The sequence below is a fragment of the Loxodonta africana genome, chromosome 25 (genome assembly GCF_030014295.1).
Source record: "Loxodonta africana isolate mLoxAfr1 chromosome 25, mLoxAfr1.hap2, whole genome shotgun sequence".
NCBI classification, from domain to species: domain Eukaryota; kingdom Metazoa; phylum Chordata; class Mammalia; order Proboscidea; family Elephantidae; genus Loxodonta; species Loxodonta africana.
Window position 1 is genome coordinate 29,048,942 of NC_087366.1, and position 26,198 is coordinate 29,075,139.

General features: G+C 37.0%; 1 protein-coding gene across 17 annotated transcripts in view; it reads right to left on the minus strand.

The window, feature by feature from the left end:
- RABGAP1L (RAB GTPase activating protein 1 like) overlaps positions 1–26,198 on the minus strand; it is a 785,265-nt gene that overhangs the window by 660,018 nt on the left and 99,049 nt on the right. For 14 of the 17 annotated variants that reach the window (XM_023549257.2, XM_023549255.2, XM_023549256.2 and 11 more), the window contains 2 exons: positions 7,101–7,281; positions 5,482–5,674 (listed from right to left, as the gene is read on the minus strand). In XM_023549257.2, coding sequence (XP_023405025.1) covers positions 5,482–5,674; positions 7,101–7,238 — 331 coding nt within the window. In that variant the 5' untranslated portion in view covers positions 7,239–7,281. The remainder of the gene's footprint in view (positions 1–5,481; positions 5,675–7,100; positions 7,282–26,198) is intronic. The other 3 variants (XM_023549261.2, XM_023549260.2, XM_064276615.1) reach the window with 1 other exon arrangement.

The window sequence follows — 26,198 nt, forward strand, 5'->3', positions numbered from 1 at the left end:
AAATTCAATGCAATCCCCATCAAAACTCCAACAGTCTTCCCTACAGTAATGGAAAAGCTCATCCTCAAATTTATGTGGAAGGACAAGGGAACCTGAATCTCTAAGGCAATCTGAAAGAAGCACCAAAGAGGACTCATACTTCCTGATTTCAAAACATTCTATAGCCAAAGTAATTACAACAGCCTGGTGCTGGTGTAAGAACAGACATATAGACCAACAGAATTAAGAGTATAGAAATAAATCCATACATCTACGATCAAATGATTTTCCACAAGGGTGCTACGTCCATTCAATGGGGAAGGAAGGGTCTCTACAATAAAGGGTCCTAGGAAACCAAAGAATGAATCAGGATCCATGCTTCAAAACACCACACACAAAAACAAATTCAAAATGGATCAAGGACCTAAATGTGAAAACAAAAACTATAAAAGTCTTAGAAGAAAATGTAGGAGTGTGGCTGCAGGGCCTAGTTTTTAACAAAGGACTATCGGATATGACAACAAAAGCACAAGCAGCAAAAGACAAAACACATAATTGAGACCTCATAAAAATTCAGTAGTTTGTTCATCAAAGGACTTTATCAAAACATTACAATAGCATTTACAACAGCATCTAAAAGAATAAAGTACCTAAGAATAAATTTAACCAGGGTGGGTTCAATCCACCAACCTTTCAGCTATTAATCGAACATTTAACCACGCTTGTGTCACCAGGGGACTCCGGCAAATATATAAACACCAAAAATTATAAGTGGTTACCAAGCGTGGAATGGAGGGAAAAAAGGAGAGTTTTTGCTTAGGGGGCACTGAGTTTATGTTAATAGTGGTGGAACAATTCGGTATTGTTGTTGTTGTTAGGTACCGTGGAGTCAATTCCAACTCGTAGTGACCCTATGTACAACACAAAGAAACACTGCCTGGTCCTGCACCAATTCTCATAATCATTATGCGACTCAGAGCGACCCTGTGTTCAAACAGACAAAACACTGTCTGGTGCTGTGCCATCCTCATAATCGTTGTTATGCTTTAGACCACTGCTGCAGTCACTGTGTCAATCTATCTCGTTGAGGGTCTTGCCCTTTTTGCTGACCATCTACTTTACCAAGCATGATGTCCTTCTCCAGAACTAAGCCCTTCTGATAACATGTCCAAAATATGGGAGATGAAGTTTCACATTCTGGCTGCACTTCTTCCCATTTGGTATAGGGAATCTGGTATAGGACAGCAAAAATAGTTCCACAACTTGCAAAATGTAATCAGTGTTACTGAATTATACATGTAGAAGCTGTTGAATTGGTGTATGTTTTGTTGTATATATTTTGACACAAAAACAAACTTGCATATAAAACAAAGAAAATTCTTCTTACCCACCAAGATCTTCAGTGAAAGATAAACACTTAAAAACATATTTAGTGTGATGAGTGTCAAGAATGCAAAAGATACATAATACATGGTTACCGCCCAATACTATCAGAAGTAAGCATCACATTAAGGTATTGAGAAGGACAATTTATTCTAACCCCCAGAGTTACATTAGAAGATAAAAGGTACTTCTTCATTTGCAAGTAATATATTTACTAAAAACTAACTTAATTATATGAATGTTGATAGCAGTATGATTTGGTTGTTTTAGGGGAGTGGTGGACATAAGTCAAAAGAAAGTAAAGCACAAAGAATAATATAATCTCCCATGTTCTCTTAATCAACAACTAAAGAAGTTTACACTTTGGGGTGTTTGCTTCCAATCTTGTATTTTTAAACAAATATAAACCAAAACCCATTGCCATTGAGTTGATTCCAACTTACAGCAACCTGATAGGACAGTACTACTGCCCCATGGGGTTTCCAAGGAGCACCTGGTAGATTCAAACTGCCAACCTTTTGGTTAGCAGCTATAGCTCTTAACTACTGTGCCACCAGGGTTTCCTAAATAAAGATATATTATATATTTTACATATGTATTATACATATGCAAATACACACAGAGACAGATATAGACATACATAGATTAACTCTCCTTGAACTTAAATCCCCTTGCCAGTATATATCCCTCTACTTCCTGCCTCCAACAAGGCAACCACTCTCATGAGTTTGATATGTATCATTCCAGTCCATTTTTTTATTTTTAAAAACATATTAATCTGTGAAAATAGTGTTTTACTTATATTTGTAATTTTCTTAAATATTATTTGGTACATATTCTTTCCATCTTATTGTCTTCACTCTACACTGCATTTACTGAAATCTATCCATGTTTATGTACATAAATCCTTTTAACTGCTATGTCACAGAATCACTATAGGAAAAAAAAAAAGAATCACTATAGAATCCATTATTTTCCATATTGGCCATTTGTACTTACTACTACATGAATTAGGTTCCTCTACATGTATTTTGTCCATTTTTCCACGGGACAGTTTGCCTCTCTATAAATGATACATAAACAGTCTTACGTACATTAACTACTAATTCCTTATAGCCTGTAATATACAGAAAACACTTAAGATAGCAGGCCTGAGACTGCCTATCCAGATAGGCCAGATTGCAAGGTTGGCCCTTGGCTGGTGCCTGGGAACTTGGCTGGAAAAAAGTTTCCTTTGATGATATAAAACTTTTACTAAAAGATAAGAGTGGCTTGCTGTGCTAAACTATTTGTACTAACAGTATAGTTTGTGCTGAACACTTGCTTTCCTTCTGGGATCTGGAATTGTAGTGAATGTGCTCAGTCACACAGGTAATATGTGTGTACGTGAGCAACTCCTGATGAAAACCCCGGACTCCAGCACTCAGCAAACTTCCATGGCACACAACACTTGATAGAAATTTCTACAACACACTGCTGAAGAAATTAAGCATGTCCTATCCAACTTTAGTGAGAAGACTCTTGGAAATTTGTGCCTGGTTCCCTCTGGACTTTGCCACATCTGCCCTTTCCCTTTGCTGATTTTGCTTTATATTCTTTTGTTTTCATAAATCTGCGAATATGACTATATGCTGGGACAAACCATCAAACCTGAGGGCGGTCTTGGGAACCCCGAACGCACTGCAAATTACTTCTTCTAGGCTGTCCTCCTAGGCTGTCATTTATCATTTAACTATATTTATGGTATCTTTCTTATTCAGAAAATTTAAGTTTTTATATATCAAAATGTAACTATCTTTTACTTTATGATTTGGCTTCTGTATCTTAGTTTAAAAATCATTTCCAACCCAGACAACCACAAAAATATTCTCAAATTTTTCTTCTCATAGGTTTATTTTTCACATTTAAATAGCTGATTACTAGGAATAATTTTTGTATAAAGTGTAATTACTTTATTCCATGCAAAGAAGCAATTGCCTGAAAATCATTTATTGAATACCCGTCATTTCTCCAGTGATTTGTGAAGCCAGTTCTGTCATATATCAAATTCCCACATATACTTGGGTCTGTTTGAGGTATCCTGTTCCAGTGATCCACATCTATTACAGTGAATACCACGCTGGCTTAATCACAGTAATTCTGTAATATATCAATATCTGACGTTCTTTTTCAAAATTATCTTAGATATCCATGTACCTCTACTTGTCCAACCATGTTTTAGACTTTGTTTACAAAAATAATTGAAAATATGAGAATTATCACACAAGTTATAGATTAAGTTGGAGATAAATCTTTTCAAGGTTGAATATCACCTCCATAAATCAATACGGTATCGCTCATCATTTATTCAGGTCTTCTTTCATTTCCTTCAGTAACATAATTTTCTCATTCACATTTTACATACATTTTTATTCCTTCTTTGATATCTATTGTTTTTGTTGGTACTGCAAATAGAACCTATATTTCCTACTATTGCTGCTAACCTTGCTGAAAGTCTTTAATAGCTTGTCCATTTACTAAAGTATTTTGTAAATTATGACAATTTTTTTTTTCTTTTTCTAATTATCACACCTCATTTCTTTGTCCTGTCATTTTTCATTGGCTGGTTTCTCCAGGAACAGTGATAATGATTATCACATCCTAATTTTTCTTGATTTTAATGGCAACTTATCTGAAATTTCAGGATAAAATATAGGATTTTGATAGATACCATTTATCTACTAGTTAAGTAAGTTTTCTCCCTTTTTCAGTTTTCCAAGAACTTCGTGTGTGTATATGTGAGAGTATAAAGTAAATGTTGATTTTTATCTAATGCTTGTTCTGTATCTATTGATATGATATATATTTTTCTCTTTTCACCTCTTCCTATGATAAACCATGCTGATAGATTTTTCTCACGCTGAATCATCCTTGCTGTGGTAAGTACCATGATTTCATTATCTACACATATTCCACCAGTGCCCCACCGTGTAGCAACCATACAATTCAGCCATATTTACCTTATGCCAAGTTCCAAAAACAGATCCTAAGTACCCTAATCTAATAGGGATAAGCCCATCGCCTTTGTCACTGTGACTTATTGAGAGGTATGAATGTGACGCAGACACAGGCCTATCAGTTCATGTCATTTTTCAGATCGCCAAGAAATAATTCAGTTGGTACAATCAGAGTGAAACTTAGAACTTTAGTTCAAGGAGTAGGCAAATAGGGCCTCCCTCACTGCCACCAGGCACAAACAAATCACTTCGCCTTATCTACCTTTTCCTACTGATAGCCACCTTGTAACCCTGAAGGAAGTCTGGTGACGATAAGGCCAACATGGAAAATATCAGAGTTGAGTAGTTTATAAAGAGATATAATAACTGCCCAGATCAAACCACACCTCTAACGTTTAAACCAGCTGTAGTTGGAGTTGGCCTTGGTTTTATTTGTTTTTTTTCGCACCCAAAGGTATCTTGACTTATAAACGGGTATTCCTGGTACAGAAACCCTGGTGGCACAGTGGTTAAGAGCTACAGCTGCTAACCAAAAAGCTGGCAGTTTGAATCCACCAGACACTCCTTGGAAACTGTATGAGGCAGTTCTACTCTGTTGTATAGGGTTGCTATGATTTGGAATTGACTCGATGGCAATGAGTTTTTTTTATTCCTGGTACAAATCTGGCTCACTTGTGAATTTATTTATTACTAAAACACTGATGGACTTGGTATGCTATTTCATTTAGAATTTTTACCAATTATAATTTGAAATAAGTGTAATCAAACTGAGTAAAAACACACATTGTATGAAGACTGTGTCCATTTCACTATTCTCTGATATCCAAGAATTCATTAATTTGTTCAGTAAGTATTTGCTGGGGGCCTACTATGTACCAAGTACTAGGGGTAAAATGAGGACCCAATATAGTTCCTGTTCTCAAAGAACACTGAGACTGATTTTGCAGGCAGATATACAGGCAGAAATATAAGATAGAAAGCAGAAATTCTCAACTAAAACTGAAAGGCTAGTGGTCTCAATCTTAGAAAACAAAGCTAATAGGATTTTCTAATTTTCATCTTAAAATTTTCATTATCACTTTATCGCATTTTTATTGTTGTTTCTAAAAGTTCAACACAGTACCTGTATTAGATGGGTCCAAAATTAACTGAAGAGACGGCTTATTTGTTTGGCTGGCTGAGAAGTCCCCAAATGTGTGTTCTGAAACCTCACCGGAATCCTCACAACCAACAAGAAGACTACTTTGCTCTTTTTCAGAATCTCTCAAAATCTCTTCCATGGCTTTCTCCAATTGTTCATCACCATTAGAAACTACCTATAGACAAAGCAAGACAATTCTGTTTCAGTCCTACTATGGCTCTGGAGCTTCATTTTATGAAAAGATTTTATTTCTATAAGAATGTAAAACTATCTAAATATTTAAACTTACACACAGTTACTGAATACCATAAATTTTCACAGTTATAACTAATTTCACATAGGTATAATACATTAAAATCCTGAACTAGAAAACCAACTAAATTAGAGATTTTTAGTTTCAAAACTCATAGTTTCCAACTATACCTAAGATCTTTTTTATAAAGATTATTTTTTCTTTTGTTTTCTTCTTTTTAACTTTTAGGAGCATATCCTAAAAACCAGATTACTTTAAATTAATGCATTTTTGAGGAAAAAGGACATATTTAAAAAGACAGTGTTTATGCTGATTATCATTTAAAAGGTCATTTTTCTTGCTATAATAGCATAAACATTTCAGATTTCTTCAAAATTACTTAAACTAGCTGCCAAGAGTAATGCTAATTTCCTTAAATTCAAGTTGACTCATCTTTTTCTTAAAAGCAAGTAGAACATAAAGCCTAAGTAAATAAACAATGTCTTAAATTAAACACAATGATACTAAAATACAAATATCTAAAAATAAAACCACCAATCATTTGAATAAAATTACAAAATCATGTATTTTCAACATAATGTAAAATGAGTATTTAATGATCTTGATTTTACAATATGTTTTATTAGGTTGATATACTACTATACCTCTGATTTGATAGTTGATACTAAATAAAAGTCATAAATCATCTAAGCACTTTTGACAAATTTTTCTATTCCTATTCTAAAAAAAAAAATTTTTTTTTTTTTTTTTTTAGAGAATGGTTATTTAATTCTCATGCATTTATACCCGGGTTTTCTTTGACTTAGGAAAGGCAACATAAAAACGAAAAAGAAAAAGTTTGACAGCACAGCCAAACAAAAACTCAACTGCTAAAATACTTTAAAAATATTCGGTCAAGTCAACTGTAAAATCACAGGCAAGAATGTTACTAGCTGATTTAAAACACAAAGACCATGAAGAAAAAAAGTATCTGAAATGAAAGTAAAACACAAGTATTTATATATTTAACTTCTAAAATCCAGCCATAAGAGAGACCCCCCCAAAAAAATCCAGATAAATTTACATGAGATTTAATCATTAAATATAATTTGCCAAACTACTGTCCTTTCTCTTTTCTTTCCTTTCTATTCCTTCTTTCTAAAATTCCAAATTAAAAGGTAAATAACCAAAAGCAAAAAACTTTAAAAACCGACATACCGAATAACTAGCCTCTGGACAAATCACACTCATTCTATTCTCCAGACCAGTGTTAGAGAAAAATCTTTGGGTTTTACACATTTGAGATAAGTCCAACTAGTTAAAAAACAGTAATTAAAAATAGTACCATCTGTGGAAAAGAAAAAAATACCTTCAGTTGAGGTTTTCCGTCATCTTTTGCAGATGTATCATCTGCGTGCTGAGGAACCAAAACAAATTCTTCTCTGTTCAGTGTAGCCTCGGAATCAGATGACCCACTAACCTTCTGTGATGAAGCTCTGACCTCCATTTCAGTTCTGCAAACTTCTCTTCCCACATCCACCTGGTGAAAACTGCAGAGATTAAAAAAAAAAAAAAACTAATGACTAAAAATATGAACTAATACGTACCTGATCAATCCCCAGTTTTTAAAAATGTTTCATGTAAAAAAGAATCCTACAAACTAGATACTTATCCCAAAACTAGGAAGGCTACCTCTTAGACTGGGTCACAAAATGCAAATGTACTCTCTTCACTCTGAGTTTCCAAACTAAAAGAACCACATTGTTACCTGGAAAACAATTCAAACCCTGCCCACATCTCAACAAAGCAGATTCACTGCTGTTTATTTGACTATATTTCTCCTAGAAATAGTTTTTGTTCTTTTCGATAGAGGAAATAATTAAACATGATGTTAGAAATATCTGCAAATTCACATACATATAAAAATACATTTGTTGAAATTATTAATTAAAGCTAAATGTTTTCAAAAGCTTATCTCCTCAACGCCAAGTGTTATACCTTAAAATATTTTTTCCTGGGTTACTGAAGTTGACTGAGTGATACCGAGTCCAACACCCTAGGTTGTATGTCTTTTCCAGATACATTACCACTTTCCAGAACCAAAAAAAAAAAAAAAAAACTTTCACATTGCATTCATGTAGCAAAGTTTCAGTAATCAAATAAAGTACAATTCTGTTTTGTGGAGAGACCTCTACTTTTTACCAACACTGTCTATCATTTCCAGAAGTTCACATATTTATGTAACTAATCTTAACTGAGCGTATTATATAACAGGCACATACTCAGCACTAGGGTTACATGCGTGGCTAAGGTAGACAAGTAGCTGCTCTTCCTGAGCTTACATTCTAGTCAAGAAACAAGCAGATGAGCAAATAAACTAACTTCAAATAGCTATAAATGCTATGAAGGAGATAAAACAGGTTAATGTGATAAAGGGTTGCTGTGGGGAGTACAGGGAAAACTTTATGTAAAGTGGTAGCAAAAGACTCCGAGAGGGAAATACATGAGCTAAAACCTGAAAGACAGCCATATATTAAATAATCCGGTCAGGAGCAAAGGGGTAGGACAACCCTACTATGGATAAAAAATACAGGGCCTTGGTAAGTCTACTGATCCATGCCTAAAATATCCGCAGAATGTTCTCCTTTTCTTCTACCAATTACTCTGTTTTTGGTTTTGGTTTTGTTGTTTTGCATTGCCTCATACAAACATGGTTGTAATATCACATTTTGCCACTAGGTGACACTAACATCACATACTCATGGCAAAAAATGATTTACTTCCAACATCAAGTTACACTCAAAAAAAAAAAAATTACTTTCCAACCTGATTAAAAATCAAAATTTCAAGAATAGCAAAATAAAAAATAAATTATACCCCTAAGCCAGTGTAATTAGCTGTTATTCTTATGTGCCGTCAAGTCGGTTCCGAATCATAGCGACCCTAAACACAACAGAACGAAACACTGCCCAGTCCTGCACCACCCTCACAATCCTTGTTATGCTTGAGCCCATTGTTGCAGCCACTACGTCAGTCCACCTCGTTGAGGGTCTTCCTCTTTTCCGCTGACCCTGTACTTTGCCAAGCATGATGTCCTTCTCCAGAGACTGATCCATCCTGACAACACGTCCAAAGTATGTAAGACACAGTCTCACCAAACTTGCTTCTAAGGAGCATTTTGGCCGCACTTCTTCCGAGACAGATTTGTTTGTTCTTTTGGCGGTCCATGGTATATTCCATATTCTTTGCCAACACGACAATTCAAAGGCATAAATTCTTCTTCGGTCTTCCTTATTCATTGTCCAGCTTTCACATGCATATGATGTGATTGAAAATACCATGGCTTGGGTCAGGCGCACCTTAGTCTTTAAGGTGACATCTTTGCTCTTCAACACTTTAAAGAGGTCCTTTGCGGCAGACTTACCCAATGCAATGCATCTTTTGATTTCTTGACTGCTGCTTCCATGGCTGTTGATTGTGGATCCAAGTAAAATCAAATCCTCGATAACTTCAATCTTTTCTCCATTTATCATGATGTTGCTCATTGGTCCAGTTGTGAGGATTTTTGTTTTCTTTATGTTGAGGTGCAATCCAAACTGAAGGCTGTGGTCTTTGATCTTCATTAGTAAGTGCTCAAGTCCTCTTCACTTTCAGCAAGCAAGGTTGTGTCATCTGCATAACGCAGGTTGTTAATGAGTCTGCCTCCAATCCTGATGCCCCGTTCTTCTTCATATAGTCCAGCTTCTCATATTGTTTGCTCAGCATACAGATTCAGTAGGTAGAGTGAAAGACTACAACCCTGCCGCACACCTTTCCTGACTTTAAACCAATCACAGTATTTCCTTGTTCTATCCGAACAACTGCCTCTTGATCTATGTAAAGGTTCCTCATTAGCACAATTAAGTGTTCTGGAGCTTCCATTCTTCGCAATGTTATCCATAATTTGTTATGATCCACACAGTTGAATGCCTTTGCATAGTCAATAAAACGCAAGTAAACATCCTTCTGGTATTCTCTGCTTTCAGCCAGGATCCATCTGACATCAGCAATGATATCCCTGGTTCCACGTCCTCTTCTGAAACCAGCCTGAATTTCTGGCAGTTCCCTGTCGATATACTGCTGCACCCATTTTTGAAAGATCTTCAGCAAAATTTTGCTTGCGTGTGATATTAATGATATTGTTCTTTAATTTCCACATTCAGTTGCATCACCTTTCTTGGGAATAGGCATAAATGTGGATCTCTTCCAGTCAGTTGGCCAGGAAGCTGTCTTCCAGACTTCTTGGCATAGACAAGTGTGCACCTCCAGCGCTGCTCTGTTTGTTGAAACATCTCAATTGATATTCCATCAATTCCTGGAGCCTTGCTTTTCACCAATGCCTTCAGAGCTGCTTGGACTTCTTCCTTCAGTATCATCAGTTTCTAATCATATGCCACCTCTTGAAATGGTTGAACATCGACTAATTCTTTTTCGTATAATGACTCTGTGTATCCCTTCTATCTTCTTTTGATGCTTCCTGCGTCATTTAATATTTCCCCCATAGAACCCTTCACGATTGCAACTCGAGGCTTGAATTTTTTCTTCAATTCTTTCAGCTTGAGAAACACCGAGCGTGTTTTTCCGTTTTGGTTTTCCATTTCCAACTCTTTGGACTTCATACATGAAGAAAGCAAGAGGTCACTGAAAAGACAGGAAAGAAAGAAAAGACCAAGATGGATGTCGGAGGAGACTCTGAAACTTCCTCTCCAACGTCGAACAGCTAAAGCAAAAGGAAGAACTGATGAAGTAAAAGAACTGAACAGAAGATTTCAAAGGGTGGCTCGAGAAGACAAAGTAAAATATTATAATAACATGTGCAAAGAGCTGGAAATGGAAAACCAAAAGGGAAGTAATTAGCTAGCCACCATTTATTTCTACTGGACATGTTAAAATGTCCTTTAGTCCTAAAGCCCTTCAAGTATATTCATCTGAACTCTAAAGGTTCTTCTCACTTTGCATATTGTATGTTTCTGAAGATGCAGTAGTTGTTGGAAGCCACATCTTCAGCCTTCCAGGCTGCACCATGAATCTTTGATTGTCAAGACACCACATATTCCCGGTGCTCTTTGTATGTCCAATCCTTCTCAGATTCCTACTCCTTTACTTTTAAATGCTGAAAATTCCCCGGAAATGCCTGAGCCCTTTTCTAATCCCTTTCCATACTCTTTCTGTAAGTAATATCTGTCATTGACGTGGATTTAAATACTATGTATATACTGACCAAATCCACTGCCGCTGAGTCGATTCCAACTCACAGTGACCCCATAGGGTTTCCAAGGTTGTAAATCTTTACAGAAGTCGACTGCCACATCTTTCTCCTGTGGAGTCACTGTTGGCTTCTAACCACTGATCTTTCAGTTAGTAGTCAAGCACTTTCAACCACTGCACCACCAGGGCTCCTATATACTGACATTCTCCCAAATTTCTATCCAAAACCAATGCCTTCTAAGTTCTTGATTCAAAATCCAACTCTCTATCTGACATTTCTACTTGAAAGTCTTAGCAGTATCTTAAACAAAACATGACCAAAAAGGAACTCCTAATGTCTCCTCTAAATCTGTTCTTCATTCAGGTCGCCTATTTCAGTAAACAGCATCACCTTCTACCAAGTTGTTCAAACAAGAAACCTGGATATACTCCTGGATTTATCATCACTTCCTCACTCCTCACATTAGCAAGTCATGTCAGCCCCATCTCGAAAACAAACCCCACATCTATCCATTTTTCTTCATCTCTGCTACTACCACCCCAGTAACAAGCCTCAAAATTCACCTACCTCCAATCTTCTTTTCATAGAGATGACAAAGAAATCTTTTGGGAAAAAAACTGGATTACATTAAACTCTAGACTGAAAACTTTTCACTACAATTCAAATAAAAGCCAAACTCCTTGCCAGGGCTTACAAGGCTCAATACACCCTAGGCCCTGCCACTTTCTCTTTACAGCTCTAAAAAAAAACAATCTTAACAAATACACAGCTAATGAAAGAGCTCAAAATACATGACAGAACTGAAAGGGGAAAAAGACACATCCAATATTATAACACCCCTCTGCCTGATTGACAAGCAGGCAGAAAATCAATTAGGATACAGTACTATCAATCAACTTGATCTAATTGTCATTTATAAAATAATCCATCTAACAGCAGCACCTTCTTTTCAAGCTCACATGACAAATCACCAAGGTAGACCACATTCTGGGGCGTAAAACACACACTTTAAAAAAGTTTAAAACAATAGAAATCATACAAATATGTTCTCATACCACAATGAAATTTAACTTGAAATCTGTAACAGAAAGATAACTGGAAAACTGCCAAATATTTGGAAATTAAATAACACTGCTAAGTAACCCATGAGTCAAAGAAGACAACTCAACGAAATTGAAAAATACTTTGAGCTAAGTGAAATTAAAAACACAACATTTCAACTCTATGCCCACAAACTTGATAACTTAGATGAAATTAACCAATTCTCTGAAAGACACAAACTACCAAAATTCACAACAGGAGAAACAGATAATCTCAATAGCCTTGTATCTTTTGAAGAAATTTAAATAATAATAATCTTCAAAAAAGAAAACACCAGGACCAGATGGCTTCACTGGTGAATTCCACCAAAAATTTATGGAAGAAATAATACCAATTCTCCACAATCTCTTCCAGAAAATAGGAAGAGAGGGAACACTTCCTAGCTCATTCTATGAGGCCAGCATTACTCTAATACCAAAACCAGATAAACACATTATAAGAAATCTAGAGACCAATATCTCTCATAAACATAGACTCGAAAATCCTCAACAAAGTATTACAAATTCAAATCCAACAATGTATAAAAAGCGTATACATCACAAAACAAAACAGAATTTATTCCAAGAATATAAGACTCCCTCAACATTCAAAAATTAATCAGTATCATCAACCATATCAACAGGCTAAAGAAAAATCATGAATATGTTAACTGATGCAGAGAAATTATTTGGCAAAATCCAACATCCATTCATATAAAAACTCTCAGAAAACTAGAAATAGAGGGGAACTTCCTCAACTTAAAACCTACTTAATGGTGAGAGACCAGACACTTTTCCCTCAAGATCAAGGCAAAGACGCTCTTTCTAATCATCTTGATTCAATACCATGGAAGTCCTAGCTAGGGCAATAAGACAAGAAGGAAAAAAAAAAAAAGGTATACTGATTGAAAAGGAAGAAATAAAACTGTCCTTGTCTGCAGATTACAAGGCTCTCTATGTAGAAAATCCCAAAGATTCTATAATAAAACCTCCTGGAACTAATAGTGAGCATAAAAGGTTGTAGGATACAAGATCAATATACAAGTCAACTGCTTTCCTATATACAAACAATTGGAATTTGAAATTTTAAAATACAGTATCATTTACAATGGCACCCAAAAAATTAAATAGGTTTAAATCTAACAAAATATCTATAGGATCTGTATATGAAAACCTACAAAACACTGATGAAAGAAAATAAAGAAGACCTAAATAAATGGAGACATGTTCAATGTTCATGGATTGGAAGATTCAATATTGTTAAGATGTCAATTCTTCTGAATTTGATCTACAGATTCAATGCAACTCTAATCAAAATCTTAGCAAGCTATTTTATAGACATTCACAAAGTGGTGTGAAAATTTATATGAAAAGGCAAAAGACCCCAGAATAGCTAACATAATGCTGAAGAACAATAAAGTTGATAGACTCATACTATCCAATTCAAGGACTTACAATTAAGTTATACTAATCAAGACAGTGTGGTACTGGCAAAAAAAATACAAACATAGACTGTGATGGTTAATTTTATGTACCAACTTGGCTGGGCTATGATTCTCGGTGGTTTGGCCAGATACCTGACTGGTTGCTGTTCCATAATGTAATGTAATGCGATGTAATGTAATACAAATATAATCACCTTCCATGATGTGATCTGATGTGATCAACCAATCAGTTGAAAGGGGAGTTTCCTTGGGGGTGTGGTCTGCCTTTAGAATATAAATAGATATTCTGGCAGAGGTGGCTCTCTCTCTCAATTTTACACTCTTCTCACCACCTGACCTCTGGATCTTGGGACTTAAGCCTGCAGAAGTCTCCAGCCTGCCACCTGACCTGCAGATTTTGGATTTGCCAACCCCCACAAACCTGTGAGCCAACAGAGGTTTCCAGCCTGGTGCCTGACCTACAGATTTGGAACTTGAAATCCCCACAGTTGCATGAGCCATTTCCTTGAAGTAAATCTCTCTATCTATATTTATGTATATATCTCATTGGTTTTGCTTCTCTAGAGAACCCAACTAAGAGACAGATGAATGGAGTAAAACAGAGAGCCCAGAAATAAACCCACACAAAGACAGTCAATTGATGTTTTGCAAAGACACAAAGGCAATTCAATGGAGAAAGGATAGTCTTTTCAACAAATATGCTAGAACAACTGGACATCCATATGGAAAAAAATGAACCCAGATACAGACCTTACATCTTATATAAACATTAACTCAAAATAGGCCTAAATGTAAAATACAATCCAATAAAACTTATAGAAGACAACATAGAGAAAATCTACATGACCTTGGATTTGGTGATAAGTTTTCAGACACAACACCAAAAGCACAAAAATCCATTAAAGAAAAAAATGATAAACTGAACTTTATTAAAATTAAACACTTAAACACTTCTGCTCTGTGAAAGACAATGTTAAGAGAATAAAAAGACAAGACACAGACTGGGAGAAAATATTTGCAAGATATATGTCTGATAAAGAATTTGTATCCAACATATATAAAGAACTCAAAAACAAGGAAACAGCCCAATAACAAAATAGGTAAGAGATTTGAACAGAGGTCTCAACAGTGAAGATATACTGATGATAAATAAGCATATTAAAAGATGTTCAACTTCATTTGTCATTAGGGAAATACAAAGTAAAACAACAGTGAGATAACACTATACACCTATTAGAATGGCTTAAAAAAAAAAAAAAAACCCGATATATATCAATTGCTGACAAGGATGTGGAACTCCCACGGGAGCAACAGAAACTCCCAATCACTGTCAGTGGAATGCAAAATGGTACAGCCACTTTGGAAAACAGTTTGGCAGCTTCTTAGAAACATAGTCTTAACCATACAATACAGCAGTCACGCTCCTAGGTATTTACTCAACTGACTTAAAAAACAGTCTTATCATATAATACAGTGATAAAAAAGGAATTAGCTATAGAGCCATGAAAAGACATGGATAAATCTTAAATGCATATTGCTAAGTGAAAGAAGCCAGCCCGAAAAGGCTACATACTATATTATCCCGTTTATATGACAACCTAGGAAAAGCAAAACTACAGAGACAGTAAATAGATTAGTAATTGCCAGGGGCTCGAGGGGTCCAGGGTTGAACAGGTGAAAAACAGGGGATTTTTTTAGGGCAGTGAAACTATTCTGTGTGATATTGTAATGGTGGATATATGACTTTATTCATTTGTCAAAGCCAAAAGAAATTTACATCAGAAAGAACGAACCTTAACGTATACAAATATTTTTTAAAAATTTTTTTTAGGAGGTCAAGGGTGTCAGGATGGAATGACTGGGACAAAGAGTCTAACTGTATTACAAATGTATGAAGTAACCCTGCTGAAGGGGTGGAGGAAAAGATGCTGACCTAAAGTAGCTCTGGAAATGGAGTCTAAGGCTGAAGGCGAAAGACTTGCATGCACATAGGCGTGTACTTTAGTTGATAAAGTGTCTCCCATGAGAGTACAGGTGAACAATTCTGAAACTACTATATGTGTATACCAGAATTAAGTGACAAGATGACTCAATGTTGGAGTGGAAGGTTACAGACAAGCAAGAGTAGAAGGCCAGAATGATCCACTTGGCAATGGATTAGAACTGGAGACATCAGTATGAATTCATGTTGAGCTTAGTATTGATACAAACAGATATACAGAAATGTTTATAAATATGTGTACATACACAAGTTAGTATATACACACATATTTCCCTGCTCTGTCATCTTTGAGGGCCTATGAACAACAGCACCTCTAGAGGTGTGATTATGCCGAACATCCAGTTCTTGGTTTCTAATGCCATAAATACAGGAGCCAGGGTTACTTGGAGAAATGGCTGATAGATACTAGGGTTGGGGCAGAGAATACACAAAAATGAGCCTAGAGTATCTTGTAGTGTCAAAAAAATAAGGAACTGCTCAAAACTCAAAATGATGGGGGTATATCAAAAGGAAACAGGAGCCAATTTAAAGAACTCACAATGGCCAAAGCTAGACTAATTTGAGCCACAAAATAATAAATCAGCATTTGATTATAACCCGAAGTATAAAATACATATCTATGAGTTCATACTGACATAAATAAATAGAAGAGATAAGACTCACACTCAGGAGAATCCAAATAATTTATGTAGATATTCAGTCCTCAAAGAGGTGGAGAATAAATTTCCCATCCCTTAAGTGTGGCCTGCCCATAATGACTCCTTTCCAAAGAGTACAGTATGGAAAGGAGGTAAAAAAGGGACAGCTTTACAAGTGAGAAAATTGACAAATGCTATGTTAGCCAGGTGATCAAGATTAACATCAATGGTGATAATTCATGTTTATAATATATAACCTTGATATGATGAGAATGGCAGTTTGCCTCTGTGGTATTCCTCCCAAAAACACGTAACTCCAGTTTAATTATGAGAAAAACATCAGACATATCCCAATTGAGGGACACGCTACAAAATACTTGACCAGTACTCTTCCAAACTGTCAAGGTCATCAAAAAGCAAGGAAAGTTTAAGAAGCTGTCACAGCTACAGAAACTGTCAAAACTAAAAGGAGCCCAAGGAGACATGACAACTAAACATAATTTGGAATCCTGGAACAGAAAAAGGACATTAGGTAATAACTAAGGAAATCTGAATAAAGTACAGACTTTAGTTAATAATTGTGTATCAATATTGATTTATTATGACAAATATGCTTCCCTATTTTTAAGAGTTAATAACAAGAGAACTGAATGTCAGGTATACTCTCTGTCCTATCTTCACAACGTTTCTGCAAATATAAATCCATTATAAAATTAAAAGTTTATTTTTAACGTGTTTAAGAAGATGAATAACTCAAAAAGTGGGTAAAGGACTTGAATAGGTATTTCTCTAACAAACACATGAATAGATGCTCAAAATGCTAGTCATCAAGGAAATGCACATCAAAATCACAATGAGGTATCCTTTACACCCCCTGGGATGCACTGAATTATATCCCCACCAAAAATGTGGGTCAACTTGGCTAGTCCATGATTCCCAGTGTTGTTGTATGACTGCCCACCATTCTGACACCTGATGTGATCCTACCTCTAATATGTTAATGCAGTTGGGTTAGAGGCAGTTATGTTAATGAGGCAAGACTCAATCTACAAGATCAGGTTGTATCTTAAGACTATCTCTTTTGAGATATAAAAGAGAATCAAGTAGAGAGACACTGGGACCTCATACCACCAAGCAAGAAGAGCCAGGAACGTGTGTCCTTTGGATCCAGGGTCCCTGCACTGAAAAGTTCCTAGACCAGGGAAAGATTGATAACAAGGACCTTCTCCCAGAGCCTACAGCGAAAGAAAGCGTTCCTCTGGAGCTGGCACCCTGAATGTGGACTTCTAGCCTCCTAAACTGTGACAGAATAAATTTCTCTTTGTTAAAGCCATCCATTTACAGTATTTTGGTTACAGCAGCACTAGATAACTAAGACACCCACTAAAATGGCTACAATAAAAACGACAGACAATAACAAGTGTTGAAGAGAATGTGCAACAATTGGGGTCCACAAATATTACTGGTGGCAAGGTAAAATGGCACAGCTGCTTTGGAAAACAACCTGACATTTCCTCAAAATGTTAAACACACAGTTACCATTTGACCTACAATTCCACTCCTAGTCATATACACAAGAGAAATAAACATACATCCACACAAAAACTTGTACATAAATGTTCATAACAGCATTATTCAAAAATAGCACACAAAACAAAAAACCCAGTTGATGTCTAGTTTATTCCCACTCAATGGCAACCTCGTGTGTTTGTGCATGAGTAGAACTGTGCCCCGTGGGGTATTCGGTGGCTAAATTTTCACAAGTAGATTAACAGGCCTTTCTTCCAAGGCATGTTCTTGTGGACTCAAACTAAGGAACTCTGGGCGGATTCAACCCTCCAACCTGTCAGCAGCCAAGTGCATTAACCATTTGTACTACTTAGGGACTCTTATAATAGCCAGGAGGTAGAAACAATCCAAACGTCCATTAACTGATGAGTGAATAAACAAATGGTATACCCATACAAATGAGTATTTTTCGGCAATAATAATAAAGTACTGATACATGCTACAACATGGTTGAACCTGGAAAATACACTAAGTAAATGAAGCCAGTCGCAAAAGACCACACATTGTATGATTCTGTTTATATAAAATATAAAAAATAGGCAAATTCACAGAAACTAGAAAGTAGGTTAGTGGTTGCTTAGGACTGGGGAAGCAGGGTGGAGAGAGTTAGCAGGAGAATGGAGACAGGCTGCTAATTGGTATGGCATTTCTTTTAGGGAGGACAAAAATCTTCTAAAATTACAATGTGGTGATGGTAGCACAACCCTGTAAAATACTAAAAAAACATTTCACTGTATACTTTAAGTGTATGGTATGTGGATTATATCTCACACACATCATTTATGTTAAATGAGCAATGACGTCTAAATTAACACTTCAATTGGATGCTTAATGCTACAATTTTCACATATACTAGAAACAGTATAACAACATTCATTCAGCAAAGTCTAACTGGAAGCTAATTTCTTCCCAAAATAACTGAACACATTCAAAAGTATAAAATCTTAGCGCTCACGGTCCAATTTCCTTCTGTGCCAAACGCAGTTAGCCTTTTTCTTGCTTTTAGATTATGTGTTTGTACCTATTCATTTTCAAGTTGCTCTTGAACTAAAATAGAATCCTAAAAATATGAGTGTGAGTCAAAATTTGGATAGGCTGGGAGGACTATTGGGCATGAGAATTAGCATGACTACAGAAGACCCATTACAAAGGTGGAGACAGGAAACATTCAGCAAGCTAGACTTGAGCAAAGAAGATTGTAAACGTGCTTGAGTGATTTGGCTTGGTCTGTTGAGTTGCTGCTATCTACTACGAGAAGCGCATGGTAGTTAATGGTCCCAAAATGCAACATGTGAAAAACACGTGAATGCAATCCACAGCCTGAAGCAGAACCACAGAACCATGAGTTACAAAAACAAATGTTTGTTATTGTAAGCCACCAAACCTTTTACCAGCACGTGCTATGTAACAACATAGCATGATCATAGTCATAGCTAATTCACTCATCTAAAAAAAAAACTACGTTTTTTTAATTTCTTCACCATTACTGTACTATCTTTACATTAAAAAAAAAAAAAAAACTTTAAAAAGCTAACACTACAACCCCGGAGGTCATGGTCCCCAGACCTTCTGTTAGCCCAAGACTGGAAACATTCCCAAAGCCAGCTCTCCAGACAGGGATTGGACAGGACTATAAAATAGAAAATAATACTAGTGAGGACTGAGCTTCTTGGCTCAAGTAGACACATGAGACTATGTGGGCAGCTCCTATCTGGAGGGGAGATGGGAAGGCAGAGGACAGAAGCTGGCTGAATGGACACGGGAATACAGGGTGGAGAGAAGCAGTGTGCTGTCTCTTTAGGGGGTGAGCAACTAGGAGTATATAGCAAGGTGTATATAAATTTTTGTATGAGAGACTGACTTGACTTGTAAACTTTCACTTAAAGCACAATAAAAAAAAAAGCTAACACTACAATTCTCTCAAGGAGATACTGATTCAGTTCTCCAACTATTACCTAAAAAACCCAGTGATTCCTAAAATTGTCACTTATATTTCACTTAAGTAAAACACACTTCAACAGGCTACACTCTAATACCAATGTTCAACTTCAGGTATATGTATACTCCATTGTGAAAAACTTTTCCCATGTATTATATTGCAGTTTAGAGACGCCTACTAAGCAGTACCTCCTAGGCAATAATAGAAATAAAAAATATTTGAAAAATGAATATGCTCAAAATTTTTAATGATGATTGACTTTGACTCAAGATTTCTGTTAGTTTTCCTACAATAAATATACATACAACCTTCCAACTTTGGTGAGTGGTGTCTGGGGTCTTCAATACTAGCAAGCAGCCATCAAAGATATATCAACTGGTCTCAACCCACCTGAAGCAAAGGAGAATGAAGAATACCAAAGACACAAGGTAATTAAGAGCCCAAGAGATAGATAGGGCCACATAAATCAGAAACTACATCAGCCTGAGACCAGAAGAACTAGACAATACCCAGCTACAACCAATGACTGCCCTGACAGGGAACACAACAGAGAATCCCTGATGGAGCAGTGGGATGCAGACCTGAAATTCTTGTAAAAAGATCAGACTTGATGGTCTGACTGAGACTAAAGGACCTGGGAGGTCATGGTACCCAGACCTTCTGTTGGCTCAAGAATGGAACCATTCCCAAAGCCAGATAGGGATTGGACTGGACTATAAGATAGAAGACGATACTGGTGAGGAGTGAATTTCTTGGCTCAAGTAGACATGTGAGGCTATGTGGGCAGCTCCTGTCTGGAGGGGAGATGAGAAGGCAAAGGGGACAGAAGCTGGCTGAATGGACATGAGGAGTACAGGAAGGACTGTGCTCTCATTATGAGGACAGCAACCAGGAGCACACAGCAAGGTGTATATAAATTTTTGCATGAAAGACTGATTTTGATTTGTAAACTTTCACTTAAAGCACAATAAAAAATATATATATAATACATGCAACCTATTCAAGAATCAAGGTTGATAAAATTAAATACATTATATAGTCATTTGTTGCATGGAAAACCAAGGATTGCCAGCTATACAATTCAGAGTTCCATAAGCTTGGCTTAGAACTAAAGATCAGCCCTGTGGCCAGTGGGTATGGGCACATGGCCAAGGGAAAAAACATATTCATCACATGAACAACATACTAAAGAGCCTACATAACTGTACCTCTCCTTTCTCTACTGGTATAATAAAATCAAAGTCTTATGATCTTTCAGTCACCATCTAATACTTGTAAAAGGTAGTGTAGCACCATGAAGTATTACCATGTAGTGTCATGCTGTACAAATCATGTAATACAGTGAAAACTCTTGAGTTCTTACTCAAATTATTTCAGAGCACAGAAAATGAAGGAATTCATTCTATGAAGCCAGCATAACCCTGATACCAAAGCCATGCAAAAGCACCACAAAAAAAAAAAAAAGAAAATTACAGACGAATATCTCTCATGAATATGTTGTTATTGCTAGGTGTCCTTAAGTCATATCATACTCATTAGGAACCCTATGCACAACAGAAGGAAACACTGCCTGGTCCTGCACCATGCCCACAATCGTTATGCTTGAGCCCATTGCTTCAGCCACTGTATCAATCCATTCTCGTTGAAGGCCTTCCTCTTTTTCATTTACCCTGTACTTTATCAAGCATGATGTCCTTCTCTAGGGACCGATCCCTTCTGACAACATGTGGAAAGTATGTAAGATGTAGTCTTGCCATCTTTGCTTCTAAGGAGTATTCTGGTTGTACTTCGTCCAAGACATATTTGTTGGTTCTCTTAACAGTCCACAGTATATTCAATATTCTTCTCCAACACCACAATTCAAAGGCCTCAATTCTTCTTCGGTCTTCCTTATTCATTGTCCAGCTTTCACATCCATATGATATGACTGAAAATACCATAGCTTGGGTCAGGTGCACCTTAGTCTTCAAGGTGACATCTTTGCTTTTCAACACTTTAAAGAGGCCCCTTTGCAGCAGATTTACCCAATGTAATGCGTCTTTTGATTTCTTGACTGCTGCTTCCACGACTGTTGATTGTGGATCCAAGTAAAATGAAATCCTTGACAACTTCAATCTTTTCTCCGTTTATCATGATGTTGCTTATTGGTCCAGTTATGAGGATTTTTGTTTTCTTTATGTTAAGGTACAATCCACACTGAAAGCTGTAGTCGTCTTTGATCTTCATCAGTAAGTGATTCAAGTCCTCTTCACTGTCAACAAGCAAGGTTGTGTCATCTGCATAATGCGGGTTGTAAATGAGTTTTCTTCCAATCCTGATGCCCCTTTCTTCTTCATGTGGTCCAGCTTCTTGAACTATTTGCTCAGCATACAGATTGAATAGGTATGGTGAAAGGATACAACCCTGACGCACACCTTTCCTGACTTTAAACCACTCAGTGTCCCCTTATTCTGTCCAAACAACTGCCTCTTGATGTATGTACAGGCTCCTCATAAGCACAATTAAGTGTTCTGGAATTCTCATTCTTCACAGTTATCATTCATAATTTGTTATGATCCACACAGTCGAATGCCTCTGCATAGTCAATGAAACACAGGTAAACATCTTTCTGGTATTCTCTGCTTTCAGCCAAGATCCATCTGACATCAGCAATGATATCCCTGGTTCCACATCCTCTACTGAATCCGGCCTGAATTTCTGGCAGCTCTCAGTCGATATACTGCTGCAGCCGCTTTTGAATAATCTTCAGCAAAATTTTACTTGCGTGTGATATTAACGATACTGTTCAACAATTTCCACATTTGGTTGGATCACCTTTCTTGGGACTAGGCATAAATATGGATCTCTTCCAGTCGGTTGGCCAGGAAGCTGTCTTCCATATTTCTTGGCACAGACAAGCACTTCCAGCATTGCATCCATTTGCTGAAACATCTCAATTGATATTCCATTAATTCCTGGCGCCTTGTTTTTCGCCAATGCCTTCATTGCAAGTTGGACTTCTTCCTTCAGTACCATCGGTTCCTGATCATATGCCACCTCTTGAAATGGTTGAACATCGACTAATTCTTTTTGGTATAATGACTCTGTGTATTCCTTCCATCTTCTTTTGATGCTTCCTGCATCGTTTAATGTTTTCCCTATAGAATCCTTCAATACTGCAACTCAAGGCTTCAATTTTTCCTCAGTTCTTTCAGCTTGAGAAATGCCAAGCATGTTCTTCCCTTTTGGTTGTCTATCTCCAGCTCTTTGCACATGTCATTGTAATACTTTACTTTGTCTTCTCGAGCTGCCCTTTGAAATCTTCTGTTAGTTCTTTTACTTCATCAATTCTTTTTGCTTTAGCTGCTTGACGTTCAACAGCAACTTTCAGAGTCTCTTCTGACATACATTTTGGTCTTTTCTTTCTTTCCTGTCTTTTTAATGAACTCTTGCTTTCTTCATGTATGATGTCCTTAATGTCATTCCACAACTCATCCGGTCTTTGGTCATCAGTGTTCAACATGTCAAATCTATTCTTGAAATGGTCTCTAAATTCAGGTGGGATATACTCAAGGTCGCACGTTGGCTCTTGGGGACTTGATTTAATTTTCTTCAGTTTCAACTTGAACTTGCACATGAGCAATTGATGGTCTGTTCCACAGTTGGCCCCTGGCCTTGTTCTGACTGATGATATTGAGCTTTTCCATTGTCTCTTTCCACAGATGCAGTCGATTTGATTCCTGTGTATTCCATCAGGTGAGGTTCATGTGTATAGTTGCCATTTATGTTGGTGAAAAAAAGGTATCTGCAATGAAGAAGTCATTGGTCTTGCAAAATTCTATCATTTGATCTCTGGCATCGTTTCTATCACCAAGGCCATATTTTCCAACTACTGATCCTTCTTCATTTCCAACTTTTGCATTCCAATCACCAGTAATTATCAATGCACCCTGATTACATGTTCAATCAATTTCAGACTACAGAAGTTGGTAAAAATCTTTAAGTTTCTTCATCTTGGCCTTAGTGATTCGTGTGTAAATTTGAATAACAGTCATAATAACTGCTCTTCCTTGTAGGCGTATGGATATTATCCTATCACTGATAGCGTTGTACTTCAGGAAAGATCTTGAAATGTTCTTTTTGATGATGAATGCATTCCTCTTCAAGTTATCATTCCCAGCGTAGTAGACCATATGAGTCTGATTCGAACTGGCCAACACCAGTCCATTTCAGCTCACTAATGCCTAAGATATCGACCTTTATGCATTCCATTTCATTCCGGACAATTTCCAATTTTCCTAGATTCACACTTCATACATTCCACGTTCTGATTATTAATAGATGTTTGCAGCTGTTTCTTCTCGTTTTGAGTCATGCAACATCAGCAAATGAAGGCCCTGAAAGCTTGACTCCCCACGTCATTAAAGTTGACTCTACTTTGAGGAGCCAGCTCTTCCCCAGTCATCTTTTGAGTACCTTCCAACCTGGGGGGCTCATCTTCCAGCACTGTATCAGATAATGTTCACTGCTATTCATAAGGTTTTCACTGGCTGATTCTTTTCAGAAGTAGACTGCCAGGTCCTTCTTCCTAGTCTGTCTTAGTCTGGAAGCTCAGCTGAAACCTGTCCCTCATGGGTGACCCTGCTGGTATCCGAATACTGAATACTGGTGGCATAGCTTCCAGTATCACAGCAACATGCGAGCCCCCACAGTACGACAAACTGACACACGGGGGCCTTAAAAAGCTAGAAATAATTTTTTTTTCCTGTGTGGAAACCTTTTTTTGTTGGGGGTGGGGGTTTATAATAGTGGCCTCATACAGGAGCCATCCAGAAGCCCACAATCTGATAAGGACTATACCTCTAAGGTATATGATAAAGGCATTAACGGCTTCTTTCACTGGGTAACTAACCAGTACACATTCTTGACATTACACAGAACATCTAAAGGTTTATACAGTAATAACAAATAACCTAGAATTCCCACTTACGTATTCTTGGATTATCTGTGCTGTAATGAGACATTATGAGATAACTTTTAAGAGAAGAAAGAGTTAGTTAACATGTTTGAGACCTCCTCTCCAAATTTCCCATTTTATACAAAAAAAAGTGAAGGAAATGAGAACGCTAATTAGATAGCAGATGATGTTAAAGAATTACTGTTGCTATTTTTGAGAGTATGAGAATGGTGGTATGGGGGACTCCTTGCCTTTTAGCAATACATACTGAAATATTTGCAGATTAAATGATATGCTCTCTGGGATTTAATTTGCTTCAAATTATCTGGGGTAGGGTGGGTGAGGGCATAGAAAAAGCAAGACTGGCCACGATTTGATAATTGCTGAAGCTGGCAAAATGTCATAGGGATATTTATAGCATTCTCCCTGGTTCTGTATGTATTTGGAATTTGCCATGATAAAAAGAGGAAAAATATTTTTTTAAAGTAATATTAGCATGGAAAATAATTTAATTAAAAACAAAATGTACATGCGTATATTATCTTCAGCATCTAGCACATTATGTGTCACCTAAGTAAATAATTGATGAAAAAATAACATACACGTCACAACTAAAGAACCCAGTCCGTGGGTCAGTCTGGCACCTTCTCCTGATTCACGGAGCTGCAGGGGCTGGCAAGTCAGACAGCAGGAATCTGGCTCACAGGCTGCAAAGACCCACAAACCCAATATCACCGGGCAAGACGGCAGGTAAGCTGCTAGCTCAAGTTCCAAGAACCAGAGGTCAGATGAACAGAAGCCAGCTGCAGGGTCCAGTGTGAGCAAAAGCCCACGAGTCTTACGAGAGTCCACCTATACTGGATGTAGGCCACACCCCCAAGGAAACTCTCTTTCAAATGACTGGCTACTCCCAGCAGATCCCATCATGGAGGTGATCACACCATATTGAATCCCATCATAGAGGTGATAACATCATTATAAAAAACCCATTACCACTGAGTCAATTCTGACTCATAGCTACCCTACAGGACAGAGCAGAACTGCCCCATAGGGTTTCCAAGGAGCAGCTGGTGGATTTGAACTGCTGACCTTTTTGGTTCACAGCTGAGCTCTTAAACACTACACCACCAGGGCTCCAAAACCATAAAAGTCTTAGAAGAAAATACAGGAGCATGGCTGTAGGGTCTAGTTTTTAACAATGGACTATCAGATATGACAACAAAAATAAAGCAGCAAAACACAAAATAGATCAACAAGACCTCATAAAAATTCAATACTTTCGTTCATCAAAGGACTTTGCTTATTAAAAAAAGCAAAAACAAAACCTACAGATTGGAAGAAAACTTTTGGGAACCATAAGGGTCTAATATCCAATAAACACGCATGTGTGTGTGTGTGTATGTATGTGTGTACATATGTATGTATATATAATTTCTACAACAAAAAGACAACCCAATCAAAGAATAGGTAAAGAACTTGAAAAGGTATTTCACCAAAGAGGATATTCAAATTGCCAACAAGCACATGAAAAGATGCTCAACATCATTAGTCATTAAACCAAACCCATTGCCATCAAGTCAATTCCGACTCATAACAACCCTATAGACAAAG